General features: G+C 46.4%; 1 protein-coding gene across 1 annotated transcript; it reads right to left on the reverse strand.

The window, feature by feature from the left end:
* Positions 1-829: 829 nt before the first annotated feature.
* LOC112616993 (mannan-binding lectin serine protease 2-like) lies at positions 830-14,510 on the reverse strand. Its single transcript, XM_025373721.1, has 5 exons — positions 14,370-14,510; positions 10,843-10,921; positions 6,178-6,312; positions 5,606-5,680; positions 830-2,506 (listed from the first exon to the last, which is right to left on the reverse strand). Exons 1-5 carry the CDS (start codon positions 14,508-14,510, stop codon positions 1,743-1,745), a joined length of 1,194 nt encoding a protein of 397 aa, XP_025229506.1. The 3' UTR covers positions 830-1,742.
* Positions 14,511-18,180: the final 3,670 nt, after the last annotated feature.

An 18,180-nucleotide genomic window follows, 5' to 3' on the forward strand; every position in this document is an offset into this window, starting at 1 on the left:
TAACATGGTAACACTTAAAATGGTACTCGGGGACCTCCAAAGACTAAACTGACAAGCCTTCAAGAAGCCCAGGGGTAAGTTAACTTGTCGACGGCATGGTTTAATCCCTTCTTTACACTTGTGTAAATTTCAGTTACTGGTCTTAGAAGGCTTTCAATGTTGAGTAGCCTTTTATTAACATGTTTATGGTACTGCATAGATACGGGTATTTATTTTACCCTAAAAAGATTTTGAAGTTTAGAAGTACTTAAACTATTTGGCAAAGATTTGTTTTTAAAAATCTATTTGGTCATCTAAATGCATTCATTCTAAAAAATTTTTTGAACCAGCTAAATAAAAATTTTTTTTGACACCACAGTTTAGTGTCTGGAGTCTTACTGGAAAAACACGATTTCTTTTTATATGTGACATACAGATGCTGGAAAGTTACCTTTAAAGATTGAGTCTAAAAAAAGAAAATAAAAATTGAGTCTCAAGAAGTTGTACTTTATACTTTATATGCACAAGAGAAATGAGGCCAAGACTCACGGTAAACTTTTACATGGAATGTTAACTGTTAGACTGAAAAACTTGAATGTTAGCTATTCAAACCTTTTAGGAAGGAATAGGCACCTAAAATGAAATGAGATTTTTAAGGTTAAATCAGCACTTAAGTTTTGTCCTTAGTAGGAAAAAGTAGGAACTACTCCGTAATCCAAGAGATAATGTGTAATAGTAAGAATGATTTTGTTGTTGAGTACAAGCAAAGTAGCTCCTAACTGTGTATTAGTGTTCTGTACTTGACTCAACTGTTGTGTGATCTGTGCTCTTGTTAGGCATCACTGTGCCCAAGTATTTCATGTTCATTGTAAAGGGAAAAAAATTACAGATTTATCTATAACGTCACCACTTATTTCTAATGCCATTTTTCATCTTGTGGAAATGCCACGTTTTGATTCAGTCTTCTGAATTTGAACATTATTCAGGTTATTTCCAATTGCTGGGAATATCCTTACTGCTAAAATAAATTCTTAGCATTGAAATTGCTAAGTCGAAGATTATGCATGCTTTTTAAGGGCTTTTGAAATGTATTGCCAGTCTATGGCCTGCCACTCTCCCTGAACATGCCTGGTCTTGCTTAAAATGTATTGCCAAATAGTCCTTTGGGAAGTTTATGTTGTCTTTAACAATATGAAATAGTACTGCTATTCACGTTCCTTTTGTCTGACGATTTGATAAGTGAATAATTGTATCCCACCAATTTGTGGTATTGGTTTTTAACATGGAAATTTTAGTCGGTACCTGGGCTGAAGTATTGTGTTTCCAGCCTGCCTACCCCAAAAGATTCAAGGTTATCCTTGAATCAATACTGCTATAATATATAAAGCACTTACAGAGATCAATAAGAACAAGTTTAAAAACAGTCAAAGACCATGGACAGGCAGTTTACAGAAATGCCAACAGCCAGTATGAAAAGAGACTGGCCTTTTAAAGTAACAAAATGTAATTTGAGCAGTGACATTACATTGGGTTGGCAAAGGTGACTATCACTCGTAGCTTATGTCCCCTTGAGTCAGTGGGTAAGGTTGGAATTAAACTGGTAAGTGGAGAAATAATAGCAGTCTCACCTGGAGTCTGTTTTTTGGGTGGAGCAACAACTGCCATGTTCATAGTAATGATTAATGCTTCTCAGGTCACGCTGCCAAGGTCTTCACAGGCATTTCTAAAAATGAGGAATCCTTGACTGACTGCAGACATGCGAATTAAAAATTACTAATTATGTTCTGGATCCAGGGAATATAGTTAATGACTTTTGTATAGACTCCGTACTGACCTGCTTCCCCACAATTCATGGAACCCCAGGACACTATTCCTCCCACAAACCACCTCTGTGTTTCATTATCTAGAAACACCAGTGCCCCTCCGCTGTCACCTCTGCAGCTGTCCTTGCCCCCACTTTCTAAGCCAGCGCAAAGCATGTTAGCAGTTACACTTCCCCCTGAATAGGGTGGCTTTTCATATGCAGCAGTACATTTTTGATGGTCAACAATTGGTATGTCGACATACATTAGATTTCTAGCAAGTAAGCCTCTTTGGGTTAATCCCCATCCAGATGCAGTTCCAATGTCATCTGTCCTCATAAAGGATTCAGCTTCTTTTCTTGGCAGACAAATAGGCGTGATGTTGCTATTGATTACAACTTTGTTATTCAATTTAATCAGTGCTATGTCATTGTCAAAGCCAGCATCATGAGTATAACCTTCATGTATAAAAACAGCTTTAGCCCAGGCTTGTGTATAATGAGGCGATAGTCTCTTCAGGGCGCCCAATCGAATGTCTAGGGAGGATGCATCATGTTTTTGCTCATATATGGCATGAGCAGCTGTGAGGACCCAGTTGTCATATAAAAGTGCACCTGCTGCTGTGCTTCCACCTAATATCAGGACTTGCCAAGGAAAATCACCAGGTTTTGCCTTTTGCCCTCCATATATACGCCCTCCTGTTGTACGGGCTGATAGTCCACAAACTGAGGGAGAAAAGCAGATAGGTAGAGAGCCTTTGTAAAATGTCAGTCATGTTTTTCTTAAATTATGACCACTTTCAAGTATGTATTCGATGTCAACCAAAAGTTACATTACATGAGTTGGTGGGTGACCACCTATACAGGCAAGTGAGGCTATTTTAAAACATCGCAGTTCAAACACCTGATAAAACCTTTTGGTATTTCTTAGCTCCTCAGAAAATGAGATTAGTGAAAACTGACTTTTAGAAGTTACTTTGTTTTGCTAAAATAATTTGGTCTGTAAGATTGGGAAGGCAGGGCATGGTGGCTCATGCCTGTAATCCCAGCACTTTGGGAGGCCAAGGCAGGCGAATCACGAGGTCGGGAGATCAAGACCATCCTAGCTAACATGGTGAAATCCCATCTCTACTAAAAATACAGAAAGTGAGCCGGGTGTGGTGGCAGATGCCTGTAGTCCCAGCTATTCGGGAGGCTGAGGCAGGAGAATGGCGGGAACCCAGGAGGCGGAGCTTGCAGTGAGTCGAGATCGCGCCACTGCACTCTAGGCTGGGCGACAGAGCAAGACTGTCTCAAAAAAATTTTAAAAAGATGGGGAAATTGGCTGGGTGCAGTATCACACCTGTAATCCCAGCACTTAGGAAGGCTGAGGTGGGTGGATCACCTGAGGTCAGGAGTTTGAGACCAGCCTGGCCAACATGGTGAGATGCTGTCTCTACTACATACACAAAAATTAGCCGGGCATGGTGGTGGGCACCTGTAATCCCAGCTATTCGGGAGGCTGAGGCAGGAGAATTGCTTGAACCTGGGAGGCAGAGGTTGCAGTGAGCCAAGTCATATCACTGCACTCTAGCCTGGGCTACAAGAGCAAAACTCCATCTCAAAAAAAAAAAAAAATTAGGAAAATTAACAGGGCAAGCAGGCATTGTCTGAGCAGATGGACTGGATGATGTGCATAGGAATTAGAAGGACATAACCTTTCTCTGTTTCTGTTTTCCTACTTGTAAAATGGGGATTTATGTAAACCTAGGAAAGCAGGAACTAAAGTCAATATCTTTGCAAAATTACTTTTACCTTTGAACATACAAATGTTTTAGACATTAGAATGTTGCATTTGTGGCTAGGACCCTGCAGGTTCCAGAATTATATTTTTGGTCTAGTTGATTCTTCCAAACTAAGTTTTGTATCTTTATTGCAAATTAAATACACCCATTAATGTAGCGTATGTTCCCTATTGAGGTAGTGCACTTGCATTAAAACCTAGACTGGGCCAGGCGTGATGGCTCACGCCTGTAATCCCAGCACTTTGGGAGGCTGAGGCGGGTGGATCACGAGGTCAGGAGATCGAGACCATCCTGGCTAACACAGTGAAACCCCATCTTTACAAAAATACAAAAAAATTAGCCGGGAGTGGCGGCAGGCGCCTGTAGTCCCAGCTACTGGGGAGGCTGAGGCAGAATGGTGTGAACCCGGGAGGCGGAGCTTGCAGTGAGCCGAGATCGCGCCTCTGCACTTCAGCCTGGGCGACAGAGCGACTCCGTCTTTAAAAAAAAAAAAAAAAAAAACCTGAGCCAAATAACACAAGGGTAATTAATATATTATTATCTTTCTGATTTTGGTAATTAATATATTATTATCTTTTTGTTTTGTTTTGTTTTTTGAGACAGAGTCTTGCTGTCACCCAGGCTGGAGTGCGATGGCACAATCTCGGCTCACTGCAAGCTCCGCTTCCCGGGTTCATGCCATTCTCCTGCCTCAGTCTCCCGAGTAGCTGGGACTACAGGCGCCCGCCGCCGCGCCCAGCTAATTTTTTGTATTTTTAATAGAGACGGGGTTTCACCATGTTAGCCAGACTGGTCTCGGTCTCCTGGCCTCGTGATCCGCCCGCCTCAGCCTCCCAAAGTGCTTTTTTTTTTTTTTCTAAGACACTGTGTGGCTCTGTTGCCCAGGCTGGAGTGCAGTGGCGAGATCTTGGCTCACTGCAAGCTCCGTCTCCCGGGTTCCCGCCATTCTCCTGCCTCAGCCTCCTGAGTAGCTGGGACTACAGGCGCCCGCCACCGCGCCTGGCTAATTCTTTTTTTTTTTTTTTAAGTAGAGACGGGGTTTCACCATGTTGGCCAGGATGGTCTCGATCTCCTGACCTCGTGATCCACCCGCCTCAGCCTCCCAAAGTGCTGGGATTACAGGCGTGAGTCACCGCGCCTGGCCTCGATTTGTTTTTTTTTTAATAATTCTACAGAGGGGGAGGTTGCAGTGAGCCGAGATTGCACCACTGCACTCCAACCTGGCGACAGAGCGGCGAGACTCCCTCTCAAAAAAAAAAAAAAATCATTCTACTCAACTATTATCTTTGGAGCCAATTCTGGTTTAAAAAAATTTAAAAAGCGCTATTAAAAGATTGCATTGATGTTTAAAAACTAGATGTTGAAAACAATTGCTTCGGGAAATTATTAGCTTTGGGTTTTAATAGCATTTTAACAGAATAGTAACTCAACAGAAGAACTCGTATTTATAAATGTATAAATTGTTCAAGATAATTTTTAAAATCCTTTTTTTTTTTTTTTTTTTTTTTTGATATGGAATATCACTACTGTTGCCCAGACTGGAGTATAATGGTGCGATCTCAGCTCATTGCAACCTCTACCTCCCGGGTTCAAGCGATTCTCCTGCTTCAGCCTCTCAAGTAGCTGGGATTACAGGCATGTACCACTACGCCCGGCTAATTTTGTATTTTTAGTAGAGACGGGATTTCTCCATGCTGGTCAGCGTGGTCTCAAACTCCCAGCCTCAGGTGACCCACCTGCCTCAGCCTCCCAAAGTGCTGGGATTACAGGCATGAGCCACACCTGGCCTAAAAATCATTTAATTTTTTATGCTTGCCTAGTTATAAGGTCAAAAATAAATGACTGATGCAGTCAGCACCTAACAACCTCTCTATATGGAAAGGGGGTAATGAGAACATACTATTTGGAAATAATAACTTAGCCTAAGAGCCAAGTGCTGAAGTTACATTTCTGCCTACCACAGCTAAAACTCTCCTTACTGCCTCCTACCCAGTTCTACTTTCCATCAATTACCAATGTCTTGTATAAATGTGTCCATTACCAGGCTCACAGACTGGCGGTGATCTTTCTCCTTTGGAGCTCGTCCAGAATCCATCAGCCTCACACACATATTTACCTGCAAATCATTGGAAAAGCAAAAATGTTTAACTGCATGTATAAGATGGTTGTCATTTGCTTGAATACCCCCTTGAAAAATGTCGATTCTTGAGCATCCGTGGGAAATAGAGGTGTCTGAAGAACCATTTTACATGATTTCATAAGTAGGAGGTCTCTGCATTACCATGTTTGCTTGCAAAGTGGAAACCTTTTAGATGTGTAACTTGAATATGTATCAAGATCTCAAGTGCTTAATGATAAGGTTTTGACTTGTTAAATTAAACCATTTGGAATATATTGTGTGTTTGTAGTAGTCATTTACTAGATCCGTTTTCAGATTTTTGCAAATTGACATTAAAGTCACTTTAGCTATAATATTTCACTTAGCGGATGGGAGAAGTGACTTTTAATCTTTTGTCTAGCCTTAGCCAAAAATGTTGGTTAAAGTTTATTTTCAGACCATGGGGGCTTAAGTTCCAAGTATTGCCCACCCCCAACTTTGAACAATATGCATACCATCATTCACTTTCATTGTGTAGAAGGTCTCTTCACAGCTGTACTGAATCACAGCTTTGTAGGTGGTCACTTCAGGACCTGTGATGTACTCCACTCGGCCACTGGGTAGATCATCAGGAGGGCCACAGTCAACAACTAAGAAAGAAGCATGGGAGGGAGGAATGCATTGATCATTTCAATGCTAACTTTCCAAAGGTCTGGAGAAGCACCTTTGGGAGACTGAGGCAGGCAAATCCCTTGAGCCCAGGAGTTTGAGACCAGCCTGGGCAACACGGCAAGACCCCCTCTCTACAAGAGATTAAAAAGTCGAGCATGGTGGCACGTGCCTTTTGTCCCAATTATTGGGAGGCTGAGGGGGAAGGTAACTAAATGGCTGAACTGAGGGGAGTGGTCCATGCGGAGGAAGAGGTGTGCTATCTTTCCTGGAGAAAGGGAATTTGAAACCACCGGAGCTCCTTAGCACCCTCACGTCAATATAAGAAAGGTCTGGCCGGGCGCGGTGGCTCAAGCCTGTAATCCCAGCACTTTGGGAGGCCGAGACGGGCGGATCACGAGGTCAGGAGATCGAGACCATCCTGGCTAACCTGGCGAAACCCCGTCTCTACTAAAAAATACAAAAAAACTAGCCGGGCGAGGTGGCGGGCGCCTGTAGTCCCAGCTACTCGGGAGGCTGAGGCAGGAGAATGGCGTAAACCCAGGAGGCGGAGCTTGCAGTGAGCTGAGATCCAGCCACTGCACTCCAGCCTGGGCAACAGAGTGAGACTCCGTCTCAAAAAAAAAAAAAAAAAAAAAAAAAAGAAAGGTCTGCAGCAGAATAGCACGCGACACGGCACAGGCTGGTTGGATGTAAAAGCTTGCAATTCACAAGGCAATAAGGGTAGAAAAGGACACGACAGTAAGATTGGAGGACGCAGGCTTGGTGGTTCAAACCTGTAATCAGCATTTTGGGAGGCCAAGGTGGGAAGGTCACTTGAGACCAGGAGTTCAAGACCAGCCTGGGCAACATTAAAACCCTGTCTACAAAAGGTAAGTTGGCTGGGCTTGGTGGTATGGTCTCAGCTATTCTGGAGGCTGAAGCAGGAGGATCGCTTGAGCCTGGGAGGATGAGGTTGTAGTGAACTATGATCATACCACTGCACTACAGCCTGGGTGATAGAGACCTTGTCTCCAAAACAAAAAATTCAGCTTATTCTTCTGATCCTCTTAATAAGTTGAAGTATTGAGAAAGACTTGGAAGTCTTTCTAAAGCTCACTGGGCATGGTGGCTCAAGCCTGTAATCCCAGCACTTTGGGAGGCCGAGACGGGTGGATCACGAGGTCAGGAGATCGAGACCATCCTGGCTAACACGGTGAAACCCCGTCTCTACTAAGAAATACAAAAAACTAGCCGGGCGAGGTGGCGGGCGCCTGTAGTCCCAGCTACTCGGGAGGCTGAGGCCGGAGAATGGCGTGAACGCGGGAGGCGGAGCTTGCAGTGAGCTGAGATCCGGCCACTGCACTCTAGCCTGGGCGACAGAGCGAGACTCCGTCTCAAAAAAAAAAAAAAAAACAAAACAACAACAACAACAACAAAAAACATAGTCAAGCTTTTCTACATGGTTCATGGTATAAGTGACATGCTCTTTTCCATGCTCTGTGTTATTTGCTTGNAAAAAAAAAAAAAAAAAAAAAAAGAGAAAAAAATACATGATTTTTAGTTCACAAAATGGTAATGTACATCATTATCCCAGTTTGGGGTGTATGTATTACCACATAAAATTACCCCCCTTTCTACATACAGTAGTATATACTTGCTCACATGTGTGAATTGTGTGTAATTGGAGGGACACACGCCAAAAGAGTAACGATTAGGCCGGGCCTGGTGGCTCACACCTGTAATCTCAGCACTTTGGGAGGCCAAGGTGGGTGGATCACTTGAGATTATGAGTGCGAGACAAGCCTGGGCAACATGGTGAAACTCCACCTCTATTAAAATTAAAAAATTACGGGTTGTGGTGGCAGGCACCTCTAATCCCAGCTACTGGGGAAGCTGAAGCAGGAGAATCGCTTGAACCCCGGAGGAGGTGGTTTCAGTGAGCCGAGACTGTGCCACTGCACTCCAGCCTGGGCGACAGAATGAGACCCTGTTTAAAAAAAAAAAAAAAAAAAACTGGCTGGTCGCGGTGGCTCACGCCTGTAATCCCAACACTTTGGGAGGCTGAAGCGGGTGGATCACTTGAAGTCAGCAGTTCAAGACCAGCCTGGCCAACGTGGTGAAACCTCGTCTCTACTAAAAATACAAAAATTAGCTGGGCTTGGTGACAGGCGCCTGTAATCCCAGCTACTCAGGAGGCTGAGGCAGAATAATTGCTTGAACCCAGCAGGAGGAGCTTGCAGTGAGTCTAGATGGCACCACTCCACTCCAGCCTGGGCAACAGAACGAGACTCTGTCTCAAAAAATAAAAAATAAATAAACATAAACAAAGTAATGATTAGGCCAGGCGCGGTGGCTCAAGCCTGTAATCCCAGCACTTTGGGAGGCCGAGACGGGCGGATCACGAGGTCAGGAGATCGAGACCATCCTGGCTAACACGGTGAAACCCCGTCTCTACTAAAATACAAAAAAAAAATTAGCCGGGTGTGGTGGCGGGCGCCTGTAGTCCCAGCTACTCGGGAGGCTGAGGCAGGAGAATGGCGTGAACCCAGGAGGCGGAGCTTGCAGTGAGCCGAGATCGCGCCACTGCACTCCAGCCTGGGGGACAGAGCAAGACTCCATCTCAAAAAAAAAAAAAAAAAAAAAAAAAAACAAAGTAATGATTATACTTGCATATGGTGGCATTATGGGCATTAAGATGTTCATAATTTTCTGTATTTTCTATCTTCCATCTTCTACCATGAATATTATTATTTTTATACTTAGAAAAATATTGTCAGGCCAGGCACTGTGGCTCATGCCTGTAATCCCAGTGCTTTGGGAGGCCGAGGCAGACGGATTGCCTGAGCTCAGGACTTCAAACCAGCTTGGGCAACACGGTGAAACCCCGTCTCTACTAAAATACAAAAAATTATCCAGGTGTGGTGGCGTGTGCCTGTAGTTCCAGCTACTTAGGAAGCTGAGGCAGGAGAATTGCTTAAACCCAGGAGGTGGAGGTTGCAGTGAGCCAAGATTGCACCACTGCACCCCAGCCTGGGCTACAGAGCAAGACTCCGTCTCCAAAAAAAAAAAAATATTGTCAAAGAACACACTTTGGGAGCCTGAGGCAGGTGGATCACTTGAGGTCAGGAGTTCGAGACCAGCCTGGCCAACATGGTGAAACCTCATCTCTACCAAAAAAATACAAAAATTTGCGGGGTGTGGTGGCATGTGCCTGTAATCCTAGCTACTCAGGAGGCTGAGGCACGAGAATCTTTTGAACCTGGGAGGCAGAGGTTGCAATGAGCTGAGATTGCCCCTGCACTCCAGCCTGGGTGACAGAGTGAGACTCCATCTCAAACACACACACACACAGACACGTACTCACACTTTGGGAGGCCAAGGTGGGCAGATCACCTGAGGTCAGGAGTTGAAGATCAGCCTGGCCAACATGGTGAAACCCCCATCTCTACCAAAAAAATACAAAAATTAGCCTGGCATAGTGGCATGTGCTGGTAGTGCCTCCCAGCTCCTGGGGAGCCTGACGTGGGAGAATCGCTTGAACCCAGGAGGCAGAGGTTGCATGATCCGAGATCACACCACTGTACTCCAACCTGGTCAACAGAGTAAGACCCTGTCTCAGAAAAAACAAAAAACAAAAAACAACTTGTCAAAGAATATGCTTTTCTAAGCATATCCCTTCCCTAGTAGGTTGGTTGTTTTAACCTCTAAGAGTGCACTGAGAGATGGGAGAAAAGAAGCAAATTTGAAATTCAAGTGCTGATAAACGGATCATTAAAAAAACAAGGATCGGCCGGGCGCGGTGGCTCAAGCCTGTAATCCCAGCACTTTGGGAGGCCGAGACGGGCGGATCACGAGGTCAGGAGATCGAGACCATCCTGGTGAACACGGTGAAACCCCGTCTCTACTAAAAAATACAAAAAAACTAGCCGGGCGAGGTGGCGGGCGCCTGTAGTCCCAGCTACTCCGGAGGCTGAGGCAGGAGAATGGCGGGAACCCGGGAGGCGGAGCTTGCAGTGAGCTGAGATCCGGCCACAGCACTCCAGCCTGGGTGACAGAGCAAGACTCCGTCTCAAAAAAAAAAAAAAAAAAAAAAAAAAACAAGGATCCAGGCACAGTGGCTCACGCCTATAATCTTGGCACTTTGGGAGGCTGAGACGGGCGGATCACTTGAGGTCAGGAGTTCGAGACCAGCCTGGGCAACATGGTAAAACTCTGTCTCTACAAACAATACAAAAATTAGCCAGGCGTGGTGTCAGGCACCTGTAGTCCCAGCTACTCAGGAGGTTGAGGCAGGAGGATTGCTTAAGCCTGGGAGACAGAAGTCGCAGTGAGCCAAGATCACACCACTGCACTCTAGTCTGGGCAACAGAGCAAGACCCTATCTCAAAAAAAAAAAAAAAAAAAAAGAAGAAGAAGAAGAAAAAGAAAAGAAAGAAACAGAAAACCAGAGAAGCAATAGAAGCAGCAACAGTTAGCAGCAGAGGGAGTTCCGGGCGGTTATGAGGGTTGTAGTCACCACATGACCGTACTGCTGCACGAGGGCATTGGCTGGTCCCAAGATCCGTCTTTCTGACAAACTGCGGCAAATGATTTCAGGGGCAAGTGACCCTGAAGAAGAATTCAGAATATATTAATTTCCTTGTGTATATCATAAAATCACTCCCCAAAGCTGTGCTCTCACAGTACTTCCTATTCTAGTGTTTTACGAGGTACTCCCAAAGCGGGTGGCATCGCACATGACCAGTATCTGCATGTGCTGGGGTTGAGCGGACCTGGCACATGGACGCACTGCCTCACCGCCTCAGTGCACATCTATGCCACCTAGGTTATGTATTTCATTGTTCAACAGGTATTGGCATTTTATGAATCAGATGGAAACTTTGCAGCAATTTATGATTCTTTTGTTTGTTTGTTTGTTTTTCACTGTAATACAAAAACATATCAGATCTCAGCCGGGTGTGGTGGCTCATGCCTGTAATCCCAGCACACCTGGAGACCAAGGCAGATGGATCACTTGAGGCCAGGAGTTCAAGACCAGCCTGGCCACCATGGTGAAACCCTGTCTCTACTAAAAAATACAAAAATTTAGCCTGGCGTGGTGGCGTGCACCTGTAATCCCGGCTCCTCAGGAGGTTGAGGCAGGAGAATTGCTTGAACGTGTGAGGCGGGGGTTGCAGTGAGCTGATATTGCAACACTGCACTCCAGCCTGGGTGATAGAGTGAGACCCTGTCTCAAATCATCGTCATCATCATCATATCTCAACATTTCTGTATCTGATGTTCCACCATTTCTTTATATAAAGTGACAGAGGGCCAGGCACAGTGGTTCACGCCTGTGATCCCAGCACATTCGGAGGCCAACCAAGGTGGGAGGACTGCTTGAGCTCAGAAGTTCGAGACCAGCCTGGGCAACATAGTGAGACCTCCCCACCTCTACAAAAAAGACAAAAATTAGCCGGGCATGTTGGTGCTCGCCTGTAGTCCCAGCTACTTGGGAGGCTGGGGTGAGAGATTGCTTGAACCTGAGAGGTCAAGGCTGTGGTGGGCCATGATATCGCACCCCTGCCCTCCAACCTGCGTGACAAAGTGAGACCCTGTCCAAAAAGAAAAAAAAAAAAACAGAGGGCTGTGGTGACAAGTTTGAAAAAGCAGGTGTGATAGGACTTGCAAGTATGTCTGTGTATCTGTCTAGCCTGTAGCCATTAGCTGGAGGAGGGCTCCTAAGAATTCTTTTGTGAGTTTCGTCTGTGTGCTGTCCACCAGCTTTCACTGCCAGTGTCATTTTTTGACTTGCTGAGATAATGTGTTTCTAAAATCAAACATTAAAATAAAAGACGATGGCTTTGGCAGAAACCTCGTGCTTCAAAGGATTTCAGGACTTCTTGTGTTAAGTCAGAAACTAAAGAGGTTTGTGGTCCGAGGAGCTGTGGAAAAGAGCCCGCCCAAGAAGTTTGCAAGGTGGGAAAAGTGTCTCACTTTTTTTTTTTTTTTTGACCCTCCACAGGACTGTGGATTGCATAGTTAGTTATCATTCCAATGTTATTACTTCTTACCACTGGGATTCAGTGACAATTTTGAAGAACATAAAGAGGACGTGTTAATTTCTTACCTGTGCCCCTAAAACAACATGCTAAGCATTTTTTGAAATTATACTCCTCCCTTAACAGTGATCACTATTTATAACTTTGCAGAATACACTATTTCCCAGGCCTGTCTACCTTTTTGTGGGCCCAGGAGTTGTTTCATGGAAAGGTCATTTGACCAGGGGGAGGACTTTAATTTGATGCTAGGCAGGGCACATGGAACAGGATAGCAAACTCATCTTTCTGTCGTTCCAGCCACTTTACGAAGAGCTGCTGTCGTGTATGACCAACAGAAAAGTTGCCCATTTTATTTTATTTTATGCATTTTTTTGAGACAGAGTCTTGCTCTCTCACCCAGGCTGCAGTGCAGTGGTGCAATCTCAGCTGACTGCAACCTGCGCCTCCCAGGCTCAAGCGATTCTCCTGCCTCGGCCACCTGGGTAGCTGGGATTACAGGCGCCGGCCACCTAATAATTTTTGTATTTTTAGTAGAGACGGGGCTACTACCCCATCTAATGTTTACATTTTTACTTTTTCTTCTTCTTCTTCTTTTTTTTTTTTTTTTTTTTTTTTTGAGACAGAGTCTCGCGCTGTGTCACCCAGGCTGGAGTGCAGTGGCGCGATCTCGGCTCGCTGCAAGCTCCGCCTCTCAGGTTCACGCCATTCTCCTGCCTCAGCCTCCGAGTAGCTGGGACTACAGGCGCCCGCCACCACGCCCGGCTAGTTTTTTGTATTTTTAGTAGAGACGGGGTTTCACCATGTTAGCCAGGATGGTCTCGATCTCCTGACCTCGTGATCCACCCGCCTCGGCCTCCCAAAGTGCTGGGATTACAGGCTTGAGCCACCGCGCCCGGCCTTCTTCTTCTTATTATTATTATCATCATCATTATTATTATTATTATTAATTATTATTATTATTATTATTTGAGATGGAGTCTGGCTCTGTCACCCAGTCTGGAGTGCAGTGGCGTGATCTCGGCTCACTGCAAGCTCCACCCCCTGGGTTCACGCCATTCTCCTGCCTCAGCCTCCCGAGTAGCTGGGACTACAGGCGCCCACTACCACGCCCGGCTAATTTTTTGTGTGTGAATTTTTAGTAGAGATGGGGTTTCACCATGTTGGCCAGGATGGTCTCGATCTCCTGACCTTGTGATCTGCCAGCCTCGGCCTCCCATAGTGCTGGGATTACAGGCGTGAGCCACCACGCCAGGCCTAATTTTTGTATTTTTAGTAGAGATGGGGTTTCATCACGTTGGCCAGGCTGGTCTCGAACTCCTGGCCTCAAGTGATCTGCCTGCCTCGGCCTCCCAAAGTGCTGGGAATACAGGTGTGAGCCCCTGCGCCTGGCCAATTGCCTATTTTCATCACCAGCTTTCCAAAGTAGCTTTAAAACAGGGCTCGCTTAGGTAAATTTAAAGTTACGTTTACAGAAAAAAGAAAGAGGCCAGGTGCGGTGGCTCACGCCTGTAATCCCAGCACTTTGGGAGGCCGAGACGGGCGGATCACGAGGTCAGGAGATCGAGACCATCCTGGTTAACACGGTGAAACCCCGTCTCTACTAAAAAACACAAAAGACGAGGTGGCGGGCGCCTGTAGTCCCAGCTACTCGGGAGGCTGAGGCAGGAGAATGGCGTGAACCCAGGAAGCGGAGCTTGCAGTGAGCCGAGATCGCGCCACTGCACTCCAGCCTGGGCGACAGAGCGAGACTCCGTCTCAAAAAAAAAAAAAAAAAAGAAAAAAAGAAAAGAAAAAGAAAGAAAGGGTAGAATTCCCAGAATCAAATTTTCCATAGCCATCCTTTTTGTCCTCTGCAAACTTATTTCTTGGCTTTTTATCATTTAAAGATAGACAAAAGAAATCATGCTGACACACGATTTTCCCACTTTGCTTTCACATATCTGCAGATAGAAATATGTTCACATTTCAAAGCGATCGTGATTGATCGTGGTGTACTTAGTCTTGTTTTAACTCACTTGCAGAAGCTCATAGCCAGGCTCGCAAAAGATGGAGAAGCTGTCTTTCAGGATGTATTTGGCTTGCACAGGTGAAACGTGGCCATTAGGTGGCGCCATCGGATAAGGGCAAGGCTGCGCTGCGCAGAGGAAATCAGGCATATTGGTTTTGATGAGGTCTACAGCAGCCAAGTCCGAATCGAGCCGTCTGAAGTTCTTAGTTTATAAAGGAAATACTTAACATGTAAAGAGAGCTTGCCATTCGTGGGGTAGGGTTCTTAAGATTTTTTTTTTTTTTTTTTTTTTTGAGACGGAGTCTCGCTCTGTTGCCCAGGCTGGAGTGCAGTGGCGCTATCTTGGCTCACTGCAAGCTCCGCCTCCCGGGTTTACGCCATTCTCCTGCCTCAGCCTCCCGCGTAGCTGGGACTACAGGCGCCCGCCACCTCGCCCGGCTAGTTTTTTGTATTTTTAGTAGAGACGGGGTTTCACCGTGTTAGCCAGGATGGTCTCGATCTCCTGACCTTGTGATCCGCCCGCCTCGGCCTCCCAAAGTGCTGGGATTACAGGCTTGAGCCACCGCGCCCGGCGGGTTCTTAAGATTTAACACCAAAGGCAAGATTAAACTCTCAGGTGCTTTTGCAAATTAAGGTTTCTTGTTTTCCCTGGGACTGAGCCCAAGGTATGTGAGAAAGCCGGGTATGTGGGAAGATGGGGCAGTCCCCATAAATAGAATGTCTGCTCTATGCCAGGAACTTCATAGCCACGCTCGAAACCGAGACAGAGTGTAACTTTGAGGAAGAGAGCTCGGGGGAGGCTTTGGGACCTACATGGACTGGAGCTGGGTTTAAATCATAACTCTCCATTTCCCAGTGGTTATGTGTAACCTCTCGGAACCTCAGTTTCTTCATCTGCAAGATGGGGAGCGGGTGATGATGATAATAGTTGCCCCAGGGCTGTTGTGAAGATCAAATACAAAGCACCTAGGCTAGTGCTTGGTGGAGCTGTAATTCACCCTCACAGCCGCCCCTCATGAGCGCCTATCCACAGTGCTCAACCCACCAGGACACTGCATTCCACTCTGGCCCCCAAACCCTGGCCTCCACTCACCCCAAGGCTTCAGTGCTCCCCAGCTGCCCCTTAAAACCCACCGGTCAGTTTCTGAGTCCTCTCCTCCCTCCGGCACCTGCTGGGGCCCAGTGGTCTCTGCCAAGCTGCTGGGGCAGCTGGGTGCACCTGAGTGCCCCTGACCCAGCCTGTGGCCTGGGGCAGCTCTCAGTCCCATGCAGGTCCCAAAGTCTCCCCTTGAGGAATCAATCTCCAGGGATAGCCTTGCTGGACCTGTGGGAGCCCAGGGCTTCTAGCACTTGAGTGTCTGTCATGAGGAAGAGGTGGTGGCAGTTCTGACAGGGCCTCAGAGGGCAGAGCCAGGGCCAGTAGGGGTGGTCCTGAGAGGTAGTGTGTAGATCCTGGCTGCATACTCCTCAAGTTGTGGCTCTGGTGCAACCCTCCTTTTTCCCCTGCCCCAACTCATACCCACACCTCACCTTCTACAGCTCCACACCCTGAAGAGTGAAGCCTCTGGGGGGCTTTTGCGCATACTATTCTGCCACCTAGAACTCTGTCTAATACCCACTTATCCTTTAAATTCAATCTTGGCATTTCCTATTCCAGGATAGCTTCCTAGCTCCTAGCCCCTGTCTGGTGAGGTCCTCCTTTGGACTCTCACATTGTCCAGTGCTTGGCTCTAGGCTGTGCTTGCCACAGGGTTCTGGTTATGTTTCTGTGACTGTTCCCTCACTGGACTGAGCAGAGGCTGCTGGAACTGTGGCTTCCACGTTACATATCCCTGGTACACATCCATAGGATGGAATGATGGTGGATGGAAGGATGGTGGATGGATGGATGGATGGATGAATAGACTGGTGGATAGAAGGATTGGTAGGCAGAAGGATGGGTGGATGGATAGATGGCTGGCTGGATAGAAAGATAAGTAAGGTAGAAGAATGAATGGATGGACAGATGAATGACTGGAAGGATGGATGAAAGGATGAATGGATGGATGAGTGGGATTGGTAGGTAGAAAGATGGGTGGATGGATAGATGAATGACTGGCTGGATGGATGGATGGATGAATGGATGCATGGATGGATGGATGAATAGGATGGGTAAGTAGAAGGATGGGTGGGTGGATAGATGGATAGCTGGAAGGATGGATGGATGGATAGAAAGATGTGTGGGTAGAAGGATGGGTGGATGGTTGGATGAATAGAAGAATGGATAGATAGAAGGATGGGTGGATGGAAGGATGGGTGGGTGGGTGGGTAGGTAGATGGATAGAAGGATGGATGGATGGATGGATGGATAGATGGATAGGATGGGTGGGTAGGTGAATGGCTGGAAGAATGGGTGGATGGGTAAATGGATGGGTGGGTGGATGGATGGGTGGATGGATAGGATTGGTAGGCAGAAGAATGGGTGGGTGGATAGATGGACAGCTGTAAGGATGGATGGATGGATACATAGAAGGATGTGTAGGTAGAAGGATGGGTGGATGGTTGGATGAATAGAGGACTGGATGGCTAGAAGGATGGGTGGATGGAAGGATGAGTGGGTGGGTGGGTAGATGTATAGAAGGATGGATTGATGGGGCTGGGCTCAGTGGTTCACGTCTATAATCCTAGCACTTTGGGAGGCCAAGGCAGGCAGATCATGAGGTCAAGGTATCAAGACCATCCTGGCCAACATGGTGAAACCTTGCCTCTACTAAAAATACAAAACTTAGCTAGGCATGGTGGCACATGCCTGTAATCCCAGCTACTCTGGAGGCTGAGGCAGAAGAATCGCTTGTATCCAGGAGGCAGAGGTTGCAGTGAGCTGAGATTGTGCCACTGCACTCCAGTCTGGCAACAGAGTGAGACTCTGTCAAAAAAAAAAAAAAAAGAAGAAGAAGAAGAAGGATGGATGGATAGGATGGGTGGGTGAATGGCTGGAAGAATGGGTAGATGGATGAATGGATGGGTGGGTGGATGGATGGATAGGATTGGTGGGGAGAATAATGGATGGGTGGATAGACGGACAGCTGGAAGGATGGATGGGTGGATGGGTGGATGGATGGATGGATGGATGGATGGATGGATGGATGAATGGATGGATGGATGGATGTGTAGATGAATAGAAGAATGGGTGGACAGAAGAATGAGTGCATGGGCGGATAAAGGATGGATGGATAGAAAGATGGGTAGGTAGAATGAGTGGACAGATGGATGGCTGGGAGAATGGGTGGGTGGATGGATGGATGGATGGATGGATGGATGGGTAGGTCGGTAGAAGAATGGGTGCATGGATAGGATTGGTAAGTAGAAGGGTGGGTGGGTATATAGATAGCTGGAAAGATGGATGGATGGATGAATGGATAGATAGAAGGATGTGCAGGTAGAAGGATGGGTGGATGGGTAGATGAATATAAGGATGGGTGGGTGAAAGGATGGGTGGGTAGATGGATGGATAGAAGGAAGGAAGGAAGGAAGGAAGGAAGGAAGGAAGGAAGGAAGAATGCATGGATAGATGGATGAATATGTTGGTAGAAGGAAGGGTAGATGGGTAGATTAATAGGATAGGTGGGTGGAAGGATGGATGGGTGAGTAGATGGATAGAAGGATGGATGGATGGATGGATAAATGGAAGGATGGGTAGGTAGAAGGATGACAGATGGATAGATAGATGTCTGGGAAAATTGTCGGATGGATGAGTGGATGGACGGAGGGATGGATGGATGGGATTGGTAGGTAGAAGGATGGGTGGGTGGATAGATGGACAGCTAGAAGGATGGATG

The sequence above is a fragment of the Theropithecus gelada genome, unplaced genomic scaffold, assembly GCF_003255815.1.
Source record: "Theropithecus gelada isolate Dixy unplaced genomic scaffold, Tgel_1.0 HiC_scaffold_15768, whole genome shotgun sequence".
Classification (NCBI taxonomy): domain Eukaryota; kingdom Metazoa; phylum Chordata; class Mammalia; order Primates; family Cercopithecidae; genus Theropithecus; species Theropithecus gelada.